General features: G+C 33.1%; 1 protein-coding gene and 1 non-coding gene across 2 annotated transcripts; one reads left to right on the forward strand and one right to left on the reverse strand.

The window, feature by feature from the left end:
* Positions 1–20,572: 20,572 nt before the first annotated feature.
* Positions 20,573–21,442, reverse strand: LOC133795617 (uncharacterized). Its single transcript, XM_062233070.1, has one exon. It carries the CDS (start codon positions 21,440–21,442, stop codon positions 20,573–20,575), a length of 870 nt encoding a protein of 289 aa, XP_062089054.1.
* Positions 21,443–22,743: 1,301 nt separating this feature from the next.
* On the forward strand, positions 22,744–22,850 carry LOC133799002 (small nucleolar RNA R71). The gene has a single exon (XR_009876212.1). It is a non-coding gene; the product is annotated as a small nucleolar RNA R71 (small nucleolar RNA).
* Positions 22,851–25,673: the final 2,823 nt, after the last annotated feature.

Here is a 25,673-nt window from a genome sequence, read left to right on the forward strand (position 1 = left end):
AAAAAACAACAACGAGAAAGAAAGGGAGAAATCGATTGTTTTCTTCTGTAGTCGCGGACAATTGAATCTCAATCTACTTTCCTCTATTTTGTCCGATAAAGAAGAAATGGCACATATATAATTTCACAGTATTAATTTATAAGAAACCATTTATTGATAATTTTTGAAACATAGACATTTATTTAAATAATGTCTGAGGGCTAATTTGCTTGTTAGCCCAAAAGGTTTTTATTGACAATCATGTGTCGTGTTCGAGATCTGAGGTACTATTGCTTCTGTGTTCTGAGTCGATTGAATGTGATTGGTTCCGTTTGTGAAATCTGGGGTCCCAGGAGGCGTTTGGAATGATTCCAGTGGTATCCCAATGAATAAAGTCTTTCTTTCAAAACAAAATAAATATAGTGTCATAACAATTAATACACCACTCTATAAAACCAACGTCAATTGAAAACTATGCACTGCACCTACGTCGAAGGTGGTGCTGGTGGCGGTTGGTGGCAGCCCTACCACTCTACAACAATGGATAGGGAAGACAATGATGGTTCCATTGAAGCTCACCGCCGTCTGCGGTAGTCGGATCTATGCTGAGAGCACCATGACTCCGACCAGCTTTTCTCCTCCGCTCATGGAGAATTGTCCGCAATCACTGTCTGGTTCATGCTCCCCTATAATTTAGATGCACGACCTTATCGTCCTATGCAATTCAAGGTGGTCCGAAACGACGCCGGAAAGCCTAACAGTCGGGCAATTTCGAGAGCCCCACACACGGCGAAAACGCCGAGATGAACCGCCACACTACACGCTTTGGCTTACGACGGCGATAGGACCATAATGAACCGTGGTGTGTTTTCGATCAAGGCCTGTTGGCGGAGCTGCCATAACCGGCCAACGGAGAGAAAGTGAGGGACGAAAGAGAGAAAGACTTAAACGTGAAAAGAGAAAGAGGTTGACTATGGACTATGACACATGCACTTGTCATTTCTAAAAAAATTGACTCACTTTTCCACATGGCACCACAATGACTAGACACCTGTCTGTTAAAAACGGAAGCTTTGTTGATCCGTTTTCTAAGTTTGTACGGAAGAAATTTCCTATAATTATAAAGTATATTAATCGCATACATATCATACTTAGCACAAGGAACGAACGAGAACCAAACAGCTAATAATTTCTTGAAGGAAAAAAATAAAATAAAATAACTGCCAATGACTTCATGACATGAACAGGTAAGTAAATCACATTTTTAACTGAAAGTTACGTTACAAAATTATTCACTTGTTTATAGTAAGATTTAAATTGAAAAATATGTATAGTATATAATAAAAGAATAGTAAGTACTATTCGAAGTCTCCAATTTTTTTAAGTGTATTGTTTAAGCCCCTAAACTTATATTTTAAGCTGTTGGGACTTACAAATTTGTAATTTTATTTTTATATCACCTTAGATTCGTTAAGTACTGGTACATATACATAAGGACCTAAGCAATAAGTATGAAAAAAAAATTATAAACCTAAAGGATACACCTAAAAAAGTATTTATTCCAATAAACATTAAATAGGTCTCAAACTAAAAAAATTATTCATCAAAATTTATATTTAAATGACCAAAATATCATTGAATAAAATTATAAAAACGAATTTGGTGCAAAATGATCATTAATAGTATGTGCAAGTAAGTAAATGACAATGTTTTTAACATTTTAGTAAAATAGTCTAACCACATATTTCTTATTACATATGATCAAATATGTCATTTAGCAAATTACTATTTTATTCTAAATATTTTAATATTATAGTATATTATTAATTTTGTTTAATTAATTTTTATTTTAAAGTTATTTTGATTTTTTTATGAATTGTTGAATAGTATTGAGCTGAAAAATAATATACCAATAAAACTTACAAAATTATTACTCGAAAATATATATACAATACAAACAAAATTATATATTACCATTAAAATGTATATACAATATTATTCAAAATTATATACTACCATTATGTATAATAAGATAGAATCTAAATATCATAAAAATAAATATATACCATACCACAAAAAACATATAAACTAATTGGAAAATAATATATCAACAACCCATAAAAACTTAAAAAATCAATATAACTTTAAAATAAAAACTAATTAAACAAAACTAATATACATATACCACTGCATTAAAGTCATACACTTCTAAATAAATAAATTATAGAATAAAAATAAAAATTTAAGTAATCAACAATGTAAAATTATCATTTATCTACAATTTTAAAAATAAAGACATTAGCTTCTTAATACCATTGTTTTGGGTCATTTACTATAAATTATCTTATAAAAATGAATATTACATTTATAAAACTAAAAAAATATAGCTAAATAAAAATCTCTAAAAGAATGATAATCAGTGACCAAAATTTATTTTATTTTCTCTATCCTTGTTCTTCTTCTTTTTTGAAATGTTCTCTATCCTTCTTTTAGTTATTTAAAATAAAATATGATTTGAATTTATAAATGAAACAGAAAAAAGAATTAAATGCTTTTTTTTCAATTTTTTTTTCTTTCTTCCATCATTCTTAAAATTCTAAAATTTATATCTACTCATATTAAGTCGAACAATAATATTTATTAATAAACCGTTTTGATATTTAAATATGTATACAATCTCCCCCTCTCTAATACATTATTATCCATTAACTTTATTTATCTTTTTTTAATTTTTATTTGCTAATTAATGTGATATATATATTTTATGATAATACACAAAAAAATATTAAAAAAATAGAAAATATATTATAAAATTTTTTAAAAAAATATGGTGCATAACTTTTATTATTATTCGGGAGCCACCCCCTCTCGAATCCGACTCCATATTTATATTTGACATCTCTTTATGTCATATCTCTATTATAGAAGATCAGATATATATGCTCTTCTCAGAGTAAAGATACTACAGTAGTACTACTATTAAAAGATCCGTTCAAGTCGGCACGCAATTAAATTACTTCTAACTTATTCAATACACAACATCTGCACGTAATTAAAAATCTAATAAATAAATAATAAATTAGCTGATAAACTCTCCCTTTTATATATATATATAAGAAATTTATTAGCTATATAATAAAAACATATACAGCATAAGAGATTTTCATTTCCCCTTTTTTTTTTCACCACGTTAAGAAGATGATTTCTTGGTCAACTAGTTAATAACAGGAACTATATTTATATACATATCACTTTTATTTCTTCTATACGTAATCCATTGCAAATATTTATTGCGTAACGAGAATTAGTACTGCATATAAGAAGATTGCATATCCTTATTGATCCAATCTAATATGAGTTCTTATTTTTAAATTTAATAAGTATTATAAACCAATCACAAAGAATCACTGCAATCAACAGTCATATTATTATATATGAAAATTAACAACCTTATATAGAGAGTTAAGTAGCTTGGCCTAGCCCATATGCCTTACATAATGCTATTCATGATGACATGATGTGTTATCAAATGAATACTTATTTATACAAGTACTGCAAATATTTACAAAAATCCTTCATATTTGCCTACGTACGGGCGAAACCAAAGGCTGGCGGATTATATAGAGCGTTTTTGAGGATGACTATGGCCATGAGGATGAGGAGTAGGATTAGTAGTAGTAGTAGTGCTACTAGTCTCTTCTTGAATGGTATCCAGTCTTCTCTGATAACTTGGCCTTCTTTCTGAGCAGAGCATGCTCTGCGGTGCTGCTTCAAGACTCACTTGTAATGAAGTTGTATTACTACTAATACTAATGATGCCTGGTGTTCTTGACATTATTACTCTCTCTCTATATATATATGTATGGCTTTGAATAATATATATGTATGTTTCTTGAGGATTATCCCAAATATTGATCCATTTATATAGGCATGATATAGTTCTAAAAAACCACGTAAACAAGCCAATAAAAAAAGATGCCCACGTAAATATAAATATACTGCAATGATATAAACAAGATGCCCACTTGAATTTAGAGGATATAAAATAGTGGTATGGTCCATATTCTCTGAACCTACTTATGGTAAGATAATCTCTCCTTTTTATAATGTAGTGGTCGAATCTACAAATAATATTCATCATAATTGTGGGGTGTAAGTTAAAGAAAATAATTCTTTTATTCTTTTCAAACAATTCTATATATATATATAAAGGTAATTAACCACTTGGACGTCTCGAATATTGGAGATTTCTTAATACTCAACATTGCTATAGTACATTTCTTTAACTTTTATTTGTTCTTCTTTAACTCTCCTTTCTCTAAATTTATGGGTACGTACTGGCTAGTAGTTCACTTTTTTTCTTCTCTTAATTAATAATAATCAAAGAAGTTAGCAACCAACTTAATTCCAAACTATTGCAACTACCTAATATAATATAGCAGGCATATATATAAATAATTATTTAATATACATATATAGAAAATTCAAGTGCAATATTCTTATTACTTAATTTAACTTGAGCCATCTTTACATATTAATATTTGAAAAATAAAAAAGATAAGAAGTTATTAGGTATAAACCCACTTTACGAACTTTTTCAACTTGATTTGCATTGGAAGGTTCTATTTTTTAATCGTTTCTAATTCAAAGAATGATTTAATAATAATGTGATGGGGCATGTTTAAATATATCTCATCTATATAAAAATTACGTAGATGACGGAAATTTTTTGTTTTAACTTAACTTTAATGGAATATTCTTATATTTAATGGTAGATTGTAAACCTGACATAAACTTAAATAAATAAAAAATTAAATTTTATTTAAATTATTAAATATATAATTTTATTATTTAAAATAATAAAATTATATATTTAATAATTTAAATAAAATTTATTTAAATTTAAACTTAATATCATATTAAACATATATTATATAATCTTTTATTGTGACTGCCAAATTCAAAATCTAAAATAAACATAAACTTAAATAAAAATAAATAAATTAATTAATTAAAGTAGAATATTTTTAAGACATTTTATGATAATTTAAATAATTAAATCATATTTATTTAAAAATAATAACGACATACATATCATTATTTTATCTTATTGTGTGATAGTTTGTTTTTTATCAAGTGATTTGATCTTTTTTTCTTCATCAAATTTACCAAAAAATATTGTGAGATACATTAAAAACAAAAAATAGTTGATACATGTATACTACTGTCTACACTGACTTTTTATTTTCTTATTTTATTTCTATTATTAATATCCTTTTAAACATTATTGTATTATATATATATATGTCATGTAACCATGTAAATATATATCTATGTCAACATTGAGTTTAGATGTCATATGTGTAGAGATTATTGATATAAATATTTATATATACTATAGAAATATAATTCATTCTATTTTATATATATTTAAAAAAAACACAAAACAGTGAACCAGTATTTATTAAAATTATAGACAATGTTTACAACTTTAAAACTAAATAAACGTGGATTGCACGTTGCTTAGTTGTAAAGTTGTAAATATTGTCTATAATTTTAATAAAAACTAGTTCATTGTTTTTTTAGAAAAAAATATATATAATAGAATGAATTATAGTTGTATAGGATATATAAATATTTATATCAATAATCTCTACATATATGACATTTGAACACAACGTTGGCATAGATATATATTTACATGACTACATGACATATATATAAAATACTATAATATTTAAAAGGAAATTAATAATAGAAATAAAATAAGAATAGAAAAATTCATAGTGTAGGTAGTAGTATACATACATCAATTATTTTTAGTTTCTAATGTATCTCACAATGTCCTTTGGTGAATTTGATGAAGAAAAAGAGCTCAAATCACTTGATAAAAAACAAACTATCACACAATTTATAAGATAAAAAAATGATATGTATGTCTTTATTATTTTTAAATAAATATGATTTAATTATTTAAATTATCATAAAATATATTTAAAATATTCTATTTTAATTAATTAATTAATTTTTGTTTAAGTTTATGTTTGTTCTAGTTTTTTAATTTAACAGTGACAATAAAAAATTATATATTATACTAGGTAAAAGCACTGTCCAATGCACGTTTGCTTAGTTTTAAAATTGTAAACATTATCTATAATTTTAATAAAAACTTGTTCACTATTTTTTTAAGAATATATATTTTATATCAATGATCTCTACGTATATGACATCTAAACACAACATTGACATAGATATATATTTACATGACTACATTACATATATATAATACAATAATATTTAAAAATAAATTAATAATAGAAATTAAATAAGAATATAAAAAGTCATAGTGTAAACAGTAGCATATATGCATAAATTATTTTTAGTTTCTAATATATCTCGCAATGTCCTTTGGTGAATTTGATGAAGAAAAAGAGCTTCAATCACTTGATAAAAAAAAACAAACTATCACACAAATTTATAAGATAAAAAAATAAATATGATTTAAGTATTTAAATTATTGTTGCAAAAATTCAACACACAAGTATACGTATCGTTTCCCAAGTAATAACTCACGTGAGTGAGATCGTTCCCACAAGGACTGTAGCTAATTACCAATTAAATTGAATCTATAGTTCTATTTGGCAAATAAAAATTTGTTTTGAGACTAATTTAATTAAGCAAGGAAATAAAACTAGACAAATAACAATATTCAATCAAGAGATGAAGATTAGGGAAAAATAATTTCAATTGCATCAATTATCTATTTCAATAATGCAAAATAATTTTCCTTCTTCTTCTAATGTGACGGCAGATTATAAAATTACTAATATTCCTATTAAGAGATAAAGGTACTAAATTGCAAGGTAAAATACTGCATTTCTGAGATAAATTACACAAGCAATCAACATTAAGCAATAATCTAAAGCCACAAAAGCTACACAAATTCTTTCGTTTTGCATCAAAACTTATGTTTATTCAATTAGAGCATTCCTAATATTCACTTTTTAGATTTCATATTAGAATCATAGATCATGTAAAAGATGGCCAATCTAAAACACATATTGAGCACAAATATGAATAAATCACATATCAATAGAAGAAAGAAAAATATCAAAATTGCATTAATCCATAGATAATTTCAGACAATCTCCATTAAAATTCCTAAATTGGAGTTTAGCTCATAATCTCCATTAACATGTTCTTAACTGATTCACAAACAAACATAATCAAAGGCAGAAAAATAAATAGAGAAGAGAAGAACTAGTTTGGGATTGTCACGATCCACCAATGTCTGGTCCAATTTTCTTTTCCTTCTTTTTCTAAGGTTAGAGAAGTCTGAATCTCTTCAAATTACAATTTCCCCCTAAAAATGAAAACCTCCTCTTTTCTCTCCTAAAAATGACGAAATTACCCTTAAAAATTCTGACACGTACGGACGGCAGCGCCGCGGCGCTATAACATGATTGAGAAATTTCAAACTTTCTGTGAAGGGGCTCGCCGCGGCTGTAATACATCTTAGCGCCGCGACTCCAAAGGCTGCGTCGCGGCCCTAATTCCTCCTGGGACTCGACTCGCAAACTGGAATTTTTACCTCGTCGCGGCTGTAATGGATACCAGCGCCATCAGTAACGCTGTGGCCCTAATTTGAAATTTAGGTTAACACGCTTTTGGTTTCGGTTTAGCACTCAATCTCCACTTTTCACTCCAATTGCCCAATTACTGTGCATAAACCTGAAATCAAGAAAAACAAGCATAAGTCCGCTCCAAAATCGTGCAAACCAAAGTAGAAAACAATAATCGAAACACTTAAAAAGTAGGCTAAAACTAGTCTGAAAAATTACCCCAAACTTGCTTCTTGCTCGCCCTCGAGTAAGGAAACAACTCACAAAACTAAAACAAATACACCACGACAAATTAAGCCTCCATTAGTATTCATAGCACGCCGTCATCACCTATAAAACTTCAACCATTAAACAACCAGAATTTCAACTCAATTACTCTAACAATGAATCCAAATGCCTTATTTGGAAATAAGAATATACTTGCAGATTACAAATCAACAATTGGACAACATCATACATGCCTTACTCTTTCCAACACTCCACAAACCAATATTCAATAAGCTTGCACACTTACCTTTCTCCACTAGTGTCAACAATTCAAGCTTTGGAATCAAAAGGACTTTCAAGGTTATAACATTTTTGCTTCGGTAAAAGGTGGTTGAAAATTCATTTAGGCACCATTATTCCATAAGCTTACTAAAACCAATCAAACCTTAAACTTTTACAACCATCCCCAATTCCCCATCTTCCAATGATTGAGAAAAGTTTCACAAATGTAAACACATTCACTTTTTTTTTTTAAGATACTTTTCTCAATCAAGAATTTACATTGTTTAACCACTCATATAAAAAAATTTACTCAATTACAATTCCCTCCCCCAAACTTACTTTTAAGCTTATGGTATAATTTTTAAGACAAAAGGGAAAGTAAATAATAATAGATAGAAGTTTTGGCTTAATAAAAGTGGTTTAACAACAATAAATATGCTAGGCACAAAGGGGAAACTAGGGATAACACAATAAATCGCCAAAATAATTTTCCAAAACATGCATTGTAAAGAATTTCGTCTCAAAAGGCAGATCATGTAAGTTCTATCATATTCAACAATTCATACCTCAAACCAAAGTAAAACATGTATGACACAATCCAATTATTAAAATTTGCAAATATACACAAATTTCCAGAAGGCATCCAAAGTAATCCAAAGTGTAATCAAGTCAAACACACGGTCCATTTAAAATTTCCATTTTACAAGTGACAACAGCGACATTTATTCATATCATCGGCTTAACTCTAAACACACAAACACAACAAACAACACACGACAACACTGAGAAACAATTAAAACTAACTAAAATAAACAGAAAGATAAAAATAAGTCTCTCCCCCAAACTTAATTCCACATTGTCCCCAATGTGAACACTATAACCCAAGAGAGAAAAACTTATCTGAAAACTATTGGAAAAAGCTTATACGGGATCTTTATTTATTTTCATGTATATCTAATATTAAACAAATTAATACAAGATAGCCTAAAACATGTTTCTAAAATTGAATTCAAAGAGAAACAAATAATATAATACTTATAGTATACGCAGCGGAATTAAGAGTCCTTCCTTCAGTTTCTCTAACTCTTGTATCCTCTCTGTCGCAGATTATTATCAAGAAACTGAACCGATCTTCTATTTTCTTCACGATCTTCCAATGTATCCTTAGAACCACCTAGACTAGTGTGGGCAATTCTCAACACATGAGATAGATATAGAGAGAAGAAGAGAAAATAACAAAGAGGTTTAGAAAAGAACTTGTGTTTAGAGAGAATATAAAACTATCAGAAAATCTGACTTGTGACTTATCTGTCGTCTCTTAAATCTTCTCTCTAAGCACTCCTTTTATAGACTCAATTAGGCCATTTAATTTAATTAAAAAATCAATAAAATAACAGCCATTTTGAAGCCCTAGGTCGAAATTATCATGGGCTATAGGCCCGTGAAATTTCCCATTTGATTATAAGCCCATTGGACTTAAAATCAAGGCCTGTATTATTTTCTATTGATTTAATTAATTAAATAATTATTTAAATCCTTTATCAAATTAGTTATTTATAATTTGAACCTTGATTTAAACTTATTTATTAATTTAGATACCAATTTATCTTAATTAATAAATCTGCCATAATTTCTCTTTTCTTCTCAAAATTACACAACTCTGTGAAACTATCCAAAGTTGACATGGTCAACTTTGATAATTCTAATTGATGATTAAATCAATTAATTGAGACTATCTAGATGATTTTATCCAAGGTACAATGGGGACCATGGGCCTATGAAATCAAGCTCCAATAAGTTATCATAAATTTAACAAATAAATTTACTAACTTATTAATTCCTCGTGACTCCACTATAGACTTGGAATTGCACTCTTGAATTCATAGAACGCTCTATAACAAATATAGATACGCTATTAATTATCCATTGTTACAACCATAATTGTCACTCAATCCTCTATAGACGGTCTACAATGAGATAGGACTAAAATATCGTTTTACCCCTCATTGTATTTTATCCTTAAAACACCCAGTTCCTTGTAAATGATATTTCAGTAAACTAATTTAATTACTGAAATGAGATCTCTATCATTTAACACCTTGAACCAAACTAAAAGGAAACCATCGTTTCACTTCTTCATCAAAAGCTATAGATGTTCATATCTATGATTAACACTCCCACTCAATTATACTACCGAGTTCCCAAGATGTAAGTATGGGCTAGTCCGTAGGGTAAGCTGGTAACGAACAAGTCAAAGAACTCAAATAATACAATCAGTTAGAATACTAACCACTCAGAATTGAGATTGAATTGACCTATGGTCAACTATATGATATGACTAGAATAGATAATAACGGTATGTTTACTTATCTTATCAACTGTCCATATCGGTCCTGTCCGATGTAACAAATACATCCGATCTTATCTACTTTGCTAATGTTTTGGAAAGAACATAACACTGTAATGTGTAAGTAGATCATATCGTAGATTGGCAAGTCAGTGTAAATCCGGTGCACTGACTAATCTTAGGACTAACTTATTTTTGAACATATAATCATATTTATATTCCACTGTGATTACGTCACTATAAATAAGATTAGCTATATGCTCGGGATTTAATAGAAGTTTATATTAAACAAATAATCATGAAAATAAAACATGTGAGCAAAGTGATTGACCAAGTCAAAAAATGATTTCTATTCTTTTATTGATAATAAAATGAGATTACAAAGAATTTGGGTTTTAATTAGGGCATAAAACCTCAACAAACTCCCACTTGCACTAATTGAAACTAATGCCTTAATTCTACTAATCCCATCTCCTTGATATGCTTATCAAATGTAGCTTTTGGTAGTGTCTTTGTAAACGGATCTGCAAGATTGTCTTCAGTTGCAATCTTCATAAAATTCACATCTCCCCTGGCCACATATTCTCGAATAATGTGATACTTCCTTTCTATATGCTTACTCCTCTTGTGACTTCGAGGTTCTTTCGAGTTGGCTATCGCTCCTGTATTGTCACAAAACAACACAAGCGGTTTATCCATTTCTGGAATAACACCAAGATCCGAATAGAACTTCTTTAGCCAGACTATTTCCTTAGCTGCTTCTGACGCAGCTATGTACTCAGCCTCCATGGTGGAATCTGAGATTGCAGACTGCTTTACGCTTCTCCAAATCACAGCTCCACCCCCAAGAGTAAACACCATTCCAGAAGTAGACTTTCTGTCATCGACATCAGTCTGAAAATCTGAATCGGTGTAGCCTACAGGGTTCAGAACACCACCCTTGTAGACTAACATATAATCCCTAGTCCGTCTCAAATACTTCAGGATATGCTTAACTGCTATCCAATGTTCCGGTCCTGGGTTTGACTGATACCTGCTCACTACTCCCACTGCATAGCAGATATCTGGTATAGTACGCAACATGGCATACATCAGACTTCCAACTGCAGATGCGTAAGGAACTTTTCTCATTGCATATTCCTCTTCAAGAGTCTGGGGAGACTGCTTCTTTGAAAGATGAATTCCATGGCGGGACGGTAGACGCCCTTTCTTGGAATTTGTCATTGAGAAACGTTCAAGCACTTTATCAATGTAAGCTGCTTGAGATAGAGCTAAAAGTCTGTTCTTTCTATCCCTGATGATCTGGATACCTAGAACATAACTTGCATCACCCAAATCCTTCATCTGGAATTGAGTGCTCAGCCAATTCTTCACATCTGATAATTTCTTAACATTGTTTCCAATGAGTAAGATATCATCTACATAAAGAACCAGGAATACCACTATTTGATTTGCCTTCAGTTGGTAAACACAGGGCTCATCAATATTTTGTTCAAAGCCATAGGTTTTGATTATTTCATCAAACCTAAGATTCCAGGAACGAGAAGCTTGCTTAAGTCCATAGATAGACCTATTTAACTTACAAACTTTTCCTTCTTGTCCAGATACTTTAAATCCTTCTGGCTGATCCATATAAATGACCTCGTCAAGCTTTCCATTAAGAAAAGCTGTCTTGACGTCCATTTTCCAAATCTCATAGTCGAGAGTGGCTGCTATGGATAGGAGGATGCGAATGGATTTGAGCATGGCTACCGGACTAAAATTTTCCTCATAGTCCACGCCTTCTCTTTGGGTATAACCCTTTGCCACTAATCGAGCTTTATAAGTCTCGATATTTCCATCAACACCTCATTTCTTCTTGTAGATCCACTTGCACCCAATGGCCCTAAAGTCACTAGGTGCTTCCACAAGATCCCAGACGAAATTTGAGTACATAGACTCCATTTCCTGTTTCATGGCTTCGAGCCATAGTTCCTTTTCAGGGCTAGCCATTGCCTGTTTGAAAGACAATGGATCATCATCACTAGTGTCACCAACAACCATATTGGTTTCACCATCCAAACCATAGCGAACTGGGTTTCTAGAAACCCTCCCACTACGACGAGGCTCCGTGACTGTTTGCTCAGGAACAGTGGTACTTTCTTCATTTAAATTGACTTGCGTCGGTTGTACATGAAGAGTGGGAATTTCATCATCAACTTGCGTTGATGACGATGGAACATTGGTTGGAGTCAATTCTTTAACCACCTCCTCTAAAACTACTTTGCTGCGAGGTTTAAAGTTCTGGACATAGTCATTTTCCAGAAAAGTAGCATTTGTAGAAGTAAACACTTTCTTTTCTGATTAACTATAGAAAAGTCCACCCCGAGTACCTTTAGGATAGCCAACAAACATGCAAACTTCAGTTCGCAGTTCTAGCTTTCCCTCCTTTTTCCTCAGGACGTGAGCGGGACACCCCCAGATTCTATAATGGCGTAAACTAGGTTCACGACCATTCCAGCATTCTAAAGGTGTTTTGGGGATTGATTTTGACGGCACGACATTGAGAATGTCATTTGTGGTTGCAATTGCATGTCCCCAGAACGAAGTTGGTAGAGTTGAGTAACTAAGCATGCATCTAACCATTTCCAATAAAGTTCTGTTTTCAGCGTTCCGCTACACCATTTTGTTGCGGAGTACCTGGGGCAGTAAGTTGTGATAAAATCCCAAGTTCAGTTAAATGATCTTGGAACTGCATATCCAAATATTCTCTACCCCTATCAGATCGCAAGATCTTTAACCTTTTACCTAATTGGTTCTGAGCCATAGCTAGGAATTCCTGAAACTTTGAAAATGTTTTCTGATTTCCTATGCATTAGGTAAAGACATGAGTATCTAGAGTAATCGTCAATGAAAGTGACGAAATACTCAAAACCACCCCTGGCTTGTACATTCAAAGGTCCACAAACATCTGAATGCACAAGACCAAGTGGTTCTCTGGCCCTATCACCCTTTGCAGAGAATGGATGCTTGGTCAGTTTGCCTTCTAGACAAGATTCACAGACAGGTAATTCACCTAAGGTGAGTTCCCTCAAAGGTCCATCCTTTGTAAGTCTTTGAATCATATCATAGCCAATGTGACATAGTCTCAAGTGCCATAAATACGTCATATTATTGTTATCGGTCTTTTGACGTTTATTGGTCCTAGGTTTAGCTACTTTGAATAAATCATTGTTAAGAGCGAGGGGTTCATTAGGTCGCAGAATATAAAGCCCGTTTTCCAAACATGCAATACACAATTGTGATCCATTGAAAGAAATAGATATATTAAAACTTGTGAAAGTCATAACAAATTTTTCTAATTGCAACATGGAAACTGAAATTAAATTTCTACTAAAATCCGGAATAAAAAATACATCTTTTAAAATTAAAAATTTATTTCCGAACTTCAGACGAGCTATTCCTCTAGCTTGGACCTTAATGAATGCTCTGTTCCCAACTCTAAGCTTTAAGCCGCCTTCGTTCACTTCCTCCCACGATTCAAGAAGCTGTAAAGAGTTACAAACATGATTAATAGTTCCAGAATCATTAATCCAAACGGATTTATCATTCTCTAAAACACATGTTTCCAAGATAAATGAACTATAATCATTACTTTTGTTTTTCGCTGCTAAAAACTTAGGGTAATCTCGTTTCCAATGCCCCTTCTCTTTGCAGTGAAAGCACTTATCTTTACCTTTCTTGTTTTTCTTGTTCTTCCCCTTAGGCGTGTGTGCACGTGGTTGTGCACTCGTCTTTGCAGCCTTTGCAGGCTTGGGGTTGTTTATTTGTCCACCTTTCCTCTTGTTTCCAACTTTCGAAGACGAAGCTCGGTTAGCTTCAGCCTTAGCTAGATGAGCAACAACATCAGTAGTCTTATTTTCATCTCCTTTACTAGGTCCACCCATGACAGGTTCAATAATCTCAAGCTCGTTCATGAGCTGCGTCAGACCATAGTTGAGTTGAGCACGAACGTGCAGACACGATGCCTTCCGAGAATTCACGGTGCCATCACGTACGTGTGGAGACAGTGCTATCCAAGCATTTACGGTGCCATCACGAGCATTGACGGTGCCATCACTAACGTGCAGACATGGTGCTCGTTCTGGGGATTCCTCAATCATGACGAATTCAGAGTTGTCACCAATCAACTCTATGTTGATATTCTGCTTCCAATTAAGGAAGTTTTCTCCAGTGAGTTTCTCCATCGAAAGTTGAGAAAGGATGGGAATAGACACAGACACTACTTAGCTTAAAACTACAAATTATCAATAAAATAGAAATCAATCACATTTGCTCAATAAAACTTCTAATCACACAAATTTCAAGAAATAGCACAACATATACAAAAAATATGTAAGATATGAGAAAAAAATACCAAAAACAATCATATCTCTATTTCTTTAGGTTTTTAACTAATCTATGATATCCTTGTCCTGGTTGGCGAGAGTCAAAAATACCACTTGTTAAATAGAGTTGTAAACTCATTTAATAATGGACACCATTATTAACAACCTACTATTCGATCAAAATAAGAAAACAAAATCTCTTATTTTATGAGCTAGACCCACAGTTTCAATAATCATAGATTTAGTCCTAGTAGTCACCGTAAGGGTGAGTCTAGTAGAATTTGACCTATAATTATCTATCTTTCGAAATCTAACCTTGTCAAAATAACTAATGAACACCTTCCGTAGGGGGACGAATCAAAGCGCCTCGAGGCCCCATTAAGCTATTGACTATGTTAAACCAACGGTGGAGATCGAATAAAATTCTTAAAATAAGCTCATTATAAATTTAAAATTAGTATTTTTATTATTTATTTTTAGAAAATTAATGACTATGGTTTTCCAAAAGAAAAATTAAACAGATTAAAAATTTTAAAACCAAAGTCCTATAATTTCTTATTAATTCTAAAGTGTCACATTGAAACAAATTCAATTAATTTAGAATTAATTTGTTGCTAATCAATATTTAGGTTTAACTAATATAATGAACCTATACAATTAAGTCCAACTCAGGTAAATGGGCCTTAACAATTGGGCTTGTATGGAGGAGGGCTGGGTCCAGTATGTCGTTCCCACTACAAAGGCCCCCTATCTTCCATACAAGGTCCAAAAGACAGGAATTTAAACATTCGTTTTATTAATTGTTATTAATTGATTACGCCCACTATAGTCATGCAAAGCAAATGGGCATTCACAAGTGGAATCACCCACAAGAGAGGAATTTAAACTTTACATTTTCTAATGGGCCCAAATAAAACCTATCATTTTATGAATATTTTATTTGGCAAAATACCAAATATCTAACAAACATATGAGCCACTATATGCATCTAAGCCCAATTACAAAAATACCACATATAGTGCAAACAGACATGTTATAATTGGATGAGCCTAATCATGTTACTATATGAGCAATTCTATGAATTTATGCAAAAATACCACAATTTATTTCATTTGTAAAAATACCACAATTAATTATCTAGAATTTATCCACACAAAAAAAATCAAATTAATTAAATTTTTACAAAAAATAAGTCAATTTAAATGAAATTTATCAACAATTAACAATAGTTAATTTAAATTTCATTTATCAACAATCAACTTGGTTTTAAGTTAATTTGAAAAAAAAATATTAATTTAATTTAAATAGGATTTATCAACAATTAACCAAAGTTAATTTAAATCCCATTTATTAAAAAAATATTTTATTAATTGGCTGAAAAACATGATATTTTTCAAAATTTAACCAATTTTAAATTTTAAAATCAATATCTAAACTTGTACGCCCTGGTTTTCCCACGGGCTGTTTAGCAGGGCGAGCCTCAGACTAATCAGGTTTAGTCCGAGGCTCCCGCAGGCCGGAGGCTCTATTTCCAGGACGGACCCTTGTCAGCTCGAGGGGGTCCTGTTTCCAGCTCGCATTTGTTGCCCAGGAGCTGAGAATGACATCCGAAGGCCACGGACGGGAGCAGCTCGGGTTACGAACTGCTCCGGTCACGAGCTTCTCAGGAAGCTCCGACCCTATGGGAAGTCAACACGCAAGATAAACGTGCATATTCCTGCCATCACGTGTCCGATATCCCCCTGACTTCTCGGACACGCAGCAGGAACGTGCGTATTCAGACACCCACGGACGGGTTGGGCCGTGCGGCCCATTATCTCCTTCCATACTGATTAGACCACACTTGTGTGTCAGGTTTAGGAATTAATCATGAATGTCATAGATTTGATATGACAAATGGTAAGGTCACGGGATGACCTCCCTACCAACTTCCAGGTGCCTTCTCCTATAAATAGGGAGACCTTGGGAGTTGATAGGGGTTGGAAAAAATAGTCTTTGAAGAACTATATACTTTGTAAACCAAATACCCAGAGAAGATCAATAATATTGACTAGTGGAGTAGATGGATTTTAACCTTCGAACCACTTAAAAACGTGTCTTGAGTCACCTAGTTCTTTCCAAAAGATTTCATATCTGCGACGGTTCTACTTTTAGTACTAATCTCTTTCTCTTCTTCTCTTAATTATCTGTTGCCGAAGAACCGCGTCAACAAAACTATTTTCCAAAAAATATCTTGTGTTGTTACAACTATTATCTAATATTTTAACCATTTAAAAATAATAAAATACAAATAGTTATAACAAGCCTAAAATATCTCAAATAGTTAAAAAAATTCAAATATCCATAAAAATATCTAACTAACAATATTAAATTTCAAATAATTTAAATATTAAAAACTATAGAATAAAAAGATATTTGTATTTTCAAATAAAGATTTAATAAAAATATCAAGAATTTAAATGAAAATATCTTAAATATCTGATATCATAATTCTAATATTTTAATATATTACAAGATTTAAAATTAAGTTGTTAGTCTAATTTTAAATTTGAATTTGAATCTTTGTAGAAAAATCTATATATTTAAATCTCTACTAACCAAAATATCTTATTTTAAAAAATTTAAATGATAAAAAAAAAGAAAGATATTTTTGGTTTTGATTATACATAATAAATTTCTACAATTTTAATTTTATTTATTTTTCAAAAAAAAAAATATCAAAAAAAAAATTCTGGATGAACAGTACCCGTATCGGGTACTGTTCACCCGAGTGCTTTGGCTGCTGGTGGCGCGCGCGCGAGGCTGGGGTGCGCGCGCGCGTGCGTTTGCGCTGGTGTGCGCGGCTGCAGGGGCGTGCGCGCGGAGGCGTGCTGGGCGCGCTGTGTGCGCGCGTGTGTGCGTGCGCATGGCAACCAGAACAAAAAATTTTGAAAAAATATTTTGTGCAATTTTTTCAACCAAAACCATTTTCTAATTAATTTTTAACATGTTTTACACAAAATAAAGCATATATAAAAACTAATAGCATAGAAAACACAACAAAAATAACCTAAAAATTGCTAAAATTCACATAAAATCAATATGTTCATAAAAACATGAAAAACCATCCAATTATTCAAACATATCATATAATCCAATTTTAAACATGTTCATGCATGAAAATAAAGATTACCAAAGGCTCTGAGGCCAGTTGTTGGAAAAAGCTTATACATGATCTTTATTTATTTTCATGTATATCTAATATTAAACAAATTAATACAAGATATCCTAAAACATGTTTCTAAAATTGAATTCAAAGAGAAATAAATAATATAATACTTATAGTATACGCAGCGGAATTAAGAGTCCTTCCTTCAGTTTCTCTAACTCTTGTATCCTCTCTGTCGCAGATTATTATCAAGAAACTGAACCGATCTTCTATTTTCTTCACGATCTTCCAATGTATCCTTAGAACCACCTAGACTAGTGTGGGGGCAATTCTCAACACATGAGATAGATATAGAGAGAAGAAGAGAAAATAACAAAGAGGTTTAGAAAAAGAATTGTGTTTAGAGAGAATATAAAACTATCAGAAAATCTGACTTATGACTTATCTGTCGTCTCTTAAATCTTCTCTCTAAGCACTCCTTTTATAGACTCAATTAGGCCATTTAATTTAATTAAAAAATCAATAAAATAACAGCCATTTTGAAGCCCTAGGTCGAAATTATCATGGGCTATAGGCCCGTGAAATTTCCCATTTGATTATAAGCCCATTGGACTTAAAATCAAGGCCTGTATTATTTTCTATTGATTTAATTAATTAAATAATTATTTAAATCCTTTATCAAATTAATTATTTATAATTTGAACCTTGATTTAAACTTATTTATTAATTTAGATACCAATTTATCTTAATTAATAAATCTGCCATAATTTCTCTTTTCTTCTCAAAATTACACAACTCTGTGAAACTATCCAAAGTTGACATGGTCAACTTTGATAATTCTAATTGATGATTAAATCAATTAATTGAGACTATCTAGATGATTTTATCCAAGGTACAATGGGGACCATGGGCCTATGAAATCAAGCTCCAATAAGTTATCATAAATTTAACAAATAAATTTACTAACTTATTAATTCCTCGTGACTCCACTATAGACTTGGAATTGCACTCTTGAATTCATAGAACGCTCTATAACAAATATAGATACGCTATTAATTATCCATTGTTACAACCATAATTGTCACTCAATCCTCTATAGACGGTCTACAATGAGATAGGACTAAAATATCGTTTTACCCCTCATTGTATTTTATCCTTAAAACACCCAGTTCCTTGTAAATGATATTTCAGTAAACTAATTTAATTACTGAAATGAGATCTCTATCATTTAACACCTTGAACCAAACTAAAAGGAAACCATCGTTTCACTTCTTCATCAAAAGCTATAGATGTTCATATCTATGATTAACACTCCCACTCAATTATACTACCGAGTTCCCAAGATGTAAGTATGGGCTAGTCCGTAGGGTAAGCTGGTAACGAACAAGTCAAAGAACTCAAATAATACAATCAGTTAGAATACTAACCACTCAGAATTGAGATTGAATTGACCTATGGTCAACTATATGATATGACTAGAATAGATAATAACGGTATGTTTACTTATCTTATCAACTGTCCATATCGGTCCTGTCCGATGTAACAAATACATCCGATCTTATCTACTTTGCTAATGTCTTGGAAAGAACATAACACTGTAATGTGTAAGTAGATCATATCGTAGATTGGCAAGTCAGTGTAAATCCGGTGCACTGACTAATCTTAGGACTAACTTATTTTTGAACATATAATCATATTTATATTCCACTGTGATTACGTCACTATAAATAAGATTAGCTATATGCTCGGGATTTAATAGAAGTTTATATTAAACAAATAATCATGAAAATAAAACATGTGAGCAAAGTGATTGACCAAGTCAAAAAATGATTTCTATTCTTTTATTGATAATAAAATGAGATTACAAAGAATTTGAGTTTTAATTAGGGCATAAAACCCCAACAACAACCCCCTCAGAAGGGGTTCGGTGGCGGTGGCTGATCATATGGAGTAAAACGCGGTGGTAGTGCAAAATAATTCTCATCCTCTTCATGCAAAGACCACCAAGATACCAAATTATTCAGCGGATGAATATGGTTCGTATCATAAGCGCTCCGCTGCCCTGCCCAATCTGTCATGGGACCTTGCCACGATGCTAATACCCCTAGGTGCCACGACGCAACAGACTGTGCCGCGACCCTAATTGAAAGCCATAAATTGTCAATTTTTAATTTTTTTTTCACGTTTTTCACGGTTCTAATTACATAACATATTTACAAAAACTAAAATAAAATAAAATTGTTCAACTGAAAATAGCATAAAATAAAAAATAACGAAAACATAAACTTGAGATGCCTCTCAAGGGCGTTTTCGTTAACGTCATTTAGCCGAACACTGGCCACTTTCTTAAATTCAACTCGGATCCAAACCACCACTCGCGTCCTTAAGAGCCATAGTATTATGAGATGATACTCGTTTCTTGATACTGCACATTTTTTTAACTTTCCACCGCTCATAAATCAATCGAACTTTCTCACTAAACATCCTTTTCACTTTTTGACGAACTATTTGCTTTCCACCTTCAACCATAGATTTCTTCTTTGTAACTTCAAGCTTATTACCCTCACTTTCCACCACATCAACTCTACAACAAGTTGGAACCTCCGTTGCTGCAAAAACATTAAATGTTACCTCTTCTTTTTGCACTCGCAACTTCAACTCGCCTTTTTGCACATCTATTAAAGGCCCTACCAATTGCTAAAAATGGCCGTCCAAGAATGATTGGGATGTTGGCATCCTCCTCCATATCAAGTACAATAAAGTCTGCCGGGAAGATGAACTTGTCCACTTTTACCAGAACATGTTTAATAATACCCCGAGGATGTGCTATTGATCTATCTGCCAACTGAAGAGTCACTGTTGTGGGTCTTGCTTCCCCAAGCTTCAATCTTCTGAAAACAGAATGCGACATTAGATTAATGCTCGCCCCCATATCACATAGAGTATTCATGCTCTCAAAATTCTCAATAGTGCAGGGTATTGTGAAACTCCTAGGATCTCTCAGTTTCTGAGGAAGCTTCCTTTGCAGAATGGCGCTACACTCTTCTGTCAATGCCACAGTTTCATACTCTCCCATCTTTCTCTTCTTAGATAGGATGTCCTTCATGAATTTAACATAACTTGGCATTTGCTCCCAGGCCTCCGCAAATGAGATGTTGATATGCAGTTTCTTGAATACTTCAAGGAACTTAGAAAATTGCTTATCCAAGTTGTTCTTGCAGAGCCTTTGAGGGTAGGGAATCTTGATGTGATGGTCAATGCTCACTTGTGGTGTAGCTGCTTTGGTTGGGAGGTCTTCAGTAACCTTGTCTTCACTTTGCTTCTGATCCACTGTGCCATGTGCCTGTTGATCCTGATCCTTGTCTTCAACTGACTGCTCTATGCTTGGCCCTTCATACTTCTTCCCACTACTCAGAGTAATAGCCTGGCAATGTTCTTTTGGATTGACTTCAGTGGTGCTAGGCAAATTACCTTGAGCTCTGTTGGCCATATGAGTAGCCAATTTCCCTATTTAGGTCTCCAAGTTTCTAATAGAAGAACGCATTTCAGTCATGAATTGATTAAGAACATCAGACTCAGTATCAGGCTGTCTCATAGGATTCTGTTGTTGTTGTATAGGCGGCTAAGGTGGTTGTTGTTGAGGCTTGAATCTTTGTTGATAAAACCCCGGAGGTGGTTGCTAAAATGACTGTTGTAGTTGTTGAATTGATGATTGGGGTTGTTGGTCATTCTTCCAAGAAAAGTTTGGGTGATTCCGCCATCCTTGATTATAGAAATTAGAGTACAGATTATTAGGCTGTCTTGGAAAATTCCCAATAGCTTGTGCTTGTTCTAATGGCAAATTGTTCACATCCCCAAATTGGCACTTGTTATCCAATAAATTAGCATTGGTGACGTGCCAGTAATCTCTGGACACGTGGCTGACATCAGGAAGCGTCTGCTAGAGCATCGACCAGAAGACACCGTAGAAGCAGGGTAACCCAGTCTTACCCGCGATCAGTCTGGTCGATGGTTCCGTATACAAGGCAACATTTATGGGAAGATCTTTATGAATCCTGAATTTATCTCATACAATCTTCTGGGTATCCGATTATTCAGGAAAGAATATATGTAACAATCTTTTGTAACCCTCCTTGAGCCTATAAATAGCAAGAGATAGCTCAAAGGAAGGGGCTTTTGGCTTTTGAATCATTCGAAACTATAGTAATTCTCCAAGTAAACTTGTATTGTTCTTTAGAGGTTAGTGAAACTCATTGAACCCTGGTTCTTTGATCACCCTTCTGATTCTTATATCAATATCAGTCTAAGTGGACGTAGGTCGTTACCAGATCTTGGGGCCGAACCACTATAAATTGCTGTGTTTTCTTTACTTTTGTCATTACGTTCTTCTCTATACAATCGTTCATATCAATCACGTTTCGACTCCGTGTCAGTTGGCCAAATCGTGGGTCAACAGCACTGTTCAAAAGAATAGGATCCCCCACATAGTTCACACATCACTTGAGCTTGCATTAGCGGGGCTGCCACAATATTGTTTTGTAGCTGTTTTGTAAGAGCAACTACCTGAGCACTAAGCATAGAGATGGCATCAATCTCATGCATTCCAGCCATTCTCTTTGGATTTCCCCTCTCACTAGGCCACTGATAATTGTTCATGTCCATTTCTTCCAACAGTTCGTATGCCTCATTGGCACTCTTGCTCATAAAAGCGCCCCTGCTGCTGCATCAATAATGGTACGAGTAGTACCGCACAAAAAATTATAGAAATTGTGGACTAGCATCCACTTCTCAATACCATGGTGGGGACACTTTCTCAACAAGTCTTTAAATCTCTCCCAAGCATCATAAAGAGACTCACCCTCCAACTGATAAAAAATGTTGATCTCTCCTCTCAACTTAGCTGCCTTCGCAGGAGGGAAAAACTTTGAGAGAAATTTCTGAGCGAGGTCATTCCATGTAGTGATCAAATTGGGTGGCAAAGATACCAACCAACTCTTAGCTTGGTCCCTCAAAGAAAATGGAAATAACCTTAATCTGATGGCATCATATCTAACGCTGAAAAACCTATGTTTTTACCTGTCTTTCCAATTTTACAATATTCATATTGATTTTATCTTGATTTATGCTTGAACATCAAAAACTAAATCATAAGAATCAACACACGAAATTACAAGCTTCGTCTGCACTGAAAACATATTCCAGCCGACTAGTGCTTGGGTTCCCTGAACCAGGGTAATAACTCTTACTATATCAAGATGTAACTTTACAATAACCAGTTCAAGATTAAACCTGTAAACTATACAATCTTTCTTGACATACAGTGAAGCTTTTTACCCTAAATAACCAAATCCCATGCTTATGAATGCAAGATCCCCTTGCTTCAATGTTGAACTCCCTTCAACAATATTTCAGATCTGAAAACCTTCAGATCTATGGCGCCAAGACTTAGCTGAAATCCCTTCAACTGTCACAGCTTGATTTCAGAGCTTGCACAGAAACCTTGAATCACCATCAATGGAGTTTCTTGCAAGAACCTGCAAAAAATCAACAGAACAAAGAAAAAAGTAATATAAAGCACAATATACGACTGTCCAATTTGAGATGTTAGATGTAACTAATAAACCAGGTCAGTATATATACTTAGCTAAAATTAGGTATAACCGAGAAACAACCAACAATTGTTAATCACTAACAACCTTGCTGTACACACATGCTGATGTGGACACTTACTAAAACGAACAAACTCCAGACACAACATAAGACCATTCCAGACACGACTGGACCTAATTTTTCATACTGAAAATATTGGTCCTTACAAACTCCATTCATTTTAAATGTCTGGCAGAGCTCAACGAAGTTAGCAAGATGCATGTTGGGGTCTTCTGTTGGCAATCCCCCAAATTGAACAGTGGATTGAACCATTTGGAGTATGGCAGACTTGATTTCAAAATTGTTAGCATCGACAGCGAGCGGTCTGATAAAAGACTGAACCCCTGTCTCAGTAGGCAACACATAATCTCTCAAGCTTCTGGCTGCTAGGTTCTGACCATTACCTTGCTAAGCTTGATCCTCAACAACACCCTCGTTCAACCCATTGTTGTTATTCACTGGATCAGCCATGGTGGTGTCAACCCTTCTTTCCAACCTCTTATTCCGTCGATTCAGTCTACAAGTCTTCTCTATTTCAGGATCAATAGGCACTCGAATAGCAGGGCCTTGGCGTCGCATAAACTACCTGTAACCTGAGATGAGAAAAATTGAGATAATGACAGAATTAGTAAAATTGAGAATAAAATACCAAATTAGAATAAAATTCAACTATATTAATATTAGTTAAAAACAGTCCCCCGGCAATGGCGCCAAAAGCTTGTTGTGAAAATTCAACACACAAGTATACGTATCGTTTCCCAAGTAATAACTCACGTGAGTGAGATCGTTCCCACAAGGACTGTAGCTAATTACCAATTAAATTGAATCTATAGTTCTATTTGGCAAATACAAATTTGTTTTGAGACTAATTTAATTAAGCAAGGAAATAAAACTAGACAAATAACAATATTCAATCAAGAGATGAAAATTAGGGAAAAATAATTTCAATTGCTACAATTATCTATTTCAATAATGCAAAATAATTTTCCTTCTTCTTCTAATGTGACGGCAGATTATAAAATTACCAATATTCCAATTAAGACATAAATGTACTAAATTGCAAGGTAAAATACTGCATTTCTGAGATAAATTACACGAGCAATCAACATTAAGCAATAATCTAAAGCCACAAAAGCTACACAAATACTTTCGTTTTGCATCAAAACTTATGTTTATTCAATTAGAGCATTCCTAATATTCACTTTTCAGATTTCATATTAGAATCATAGATCATGTAAAAGATGACCAATCTAAAACATGTATTGAGCTCAAATATGAATAAATCACATATCAATAGAAGAAAGAAAGATATCGAAATTGCATTAATCCATAGATAATTTCAAACAATCTCCATTAAAATCCCTAAATTGGAGTTTAGCTAGCTCATAATCTCCATTAACATGTTCTTAATTGATTCACAAACAAACATAATCAAAGGCAGAAAAATAAATAGAGAAGAGAAGAACTAGTTTGGGATTGTCACGATCCGCCAATGTCTACTCCAATCTTCTTTTGCTTCTTTTTCTAAGGTTAGAGAAGTCTGAATCTCTTCAAATTTCGATTTCCCCTATTAAAAACGAAAACCTCCTCCTTTCTCTCCTAAAAATGACGAAATTACCCTTAAAAATTCTGACACGTATGGACAGCAGCGCCGTGGCGCTATAGCATGATTGAGAAATTTCAAACTTTCTGTAAAGGGGCTCACCGCAGCCGTAATACACCTTAGCGTCGTAGCTCCAAAGGCCGTGCTGCGGCCCTAATTCCTCCTGGGAATCGACTCAAACTGGAATTTTTACCTCGCTGCGGCTGTAATGGATACCAGCGCCACGGCGCCATCAGTAACACCGCAGCCCTAATTTGAAATTCAGGTTAACACGTTTTTGGTTCCAGTTTGGCACTCAATCTCCACTTTTCACTCCAATTTCCCAAAAACTATGCATAAACTTGAAATCAAGAAAAACAAGCATAAGTCCGCTCCAAAATCGTGCAAACCAAAGAAGAAAACAATGATTGAAACACTTAAAAAGTAGGCTAAAACTAGCCTAAAAATTATCATAAAATATCATCAAAAT

Source organism: Humulus lupulus, chromosome 8 (assembly GCF_963169125.1).
Source record: "Humulus lupulus chromosome 8, drHumLupu1.1, whole genome shotgun sequence".
Lineage (NCBI taxonomy): Eukaryota > Viridiplantae > Streptophyta > Magnoliopsida > Rosales > Cannabaceae > Humulus > Humulus lupulus.

What these genes read in the sequence shown, in the direction of transcription:
- LOC133795617 (XM_062233070.1), bottom strand. Translation starts at nt 21,442, where the DNA reads ATGGCCAACAGAGCTCAAGGTAATTTGCCTAGCACCACTGAAGTCAAT.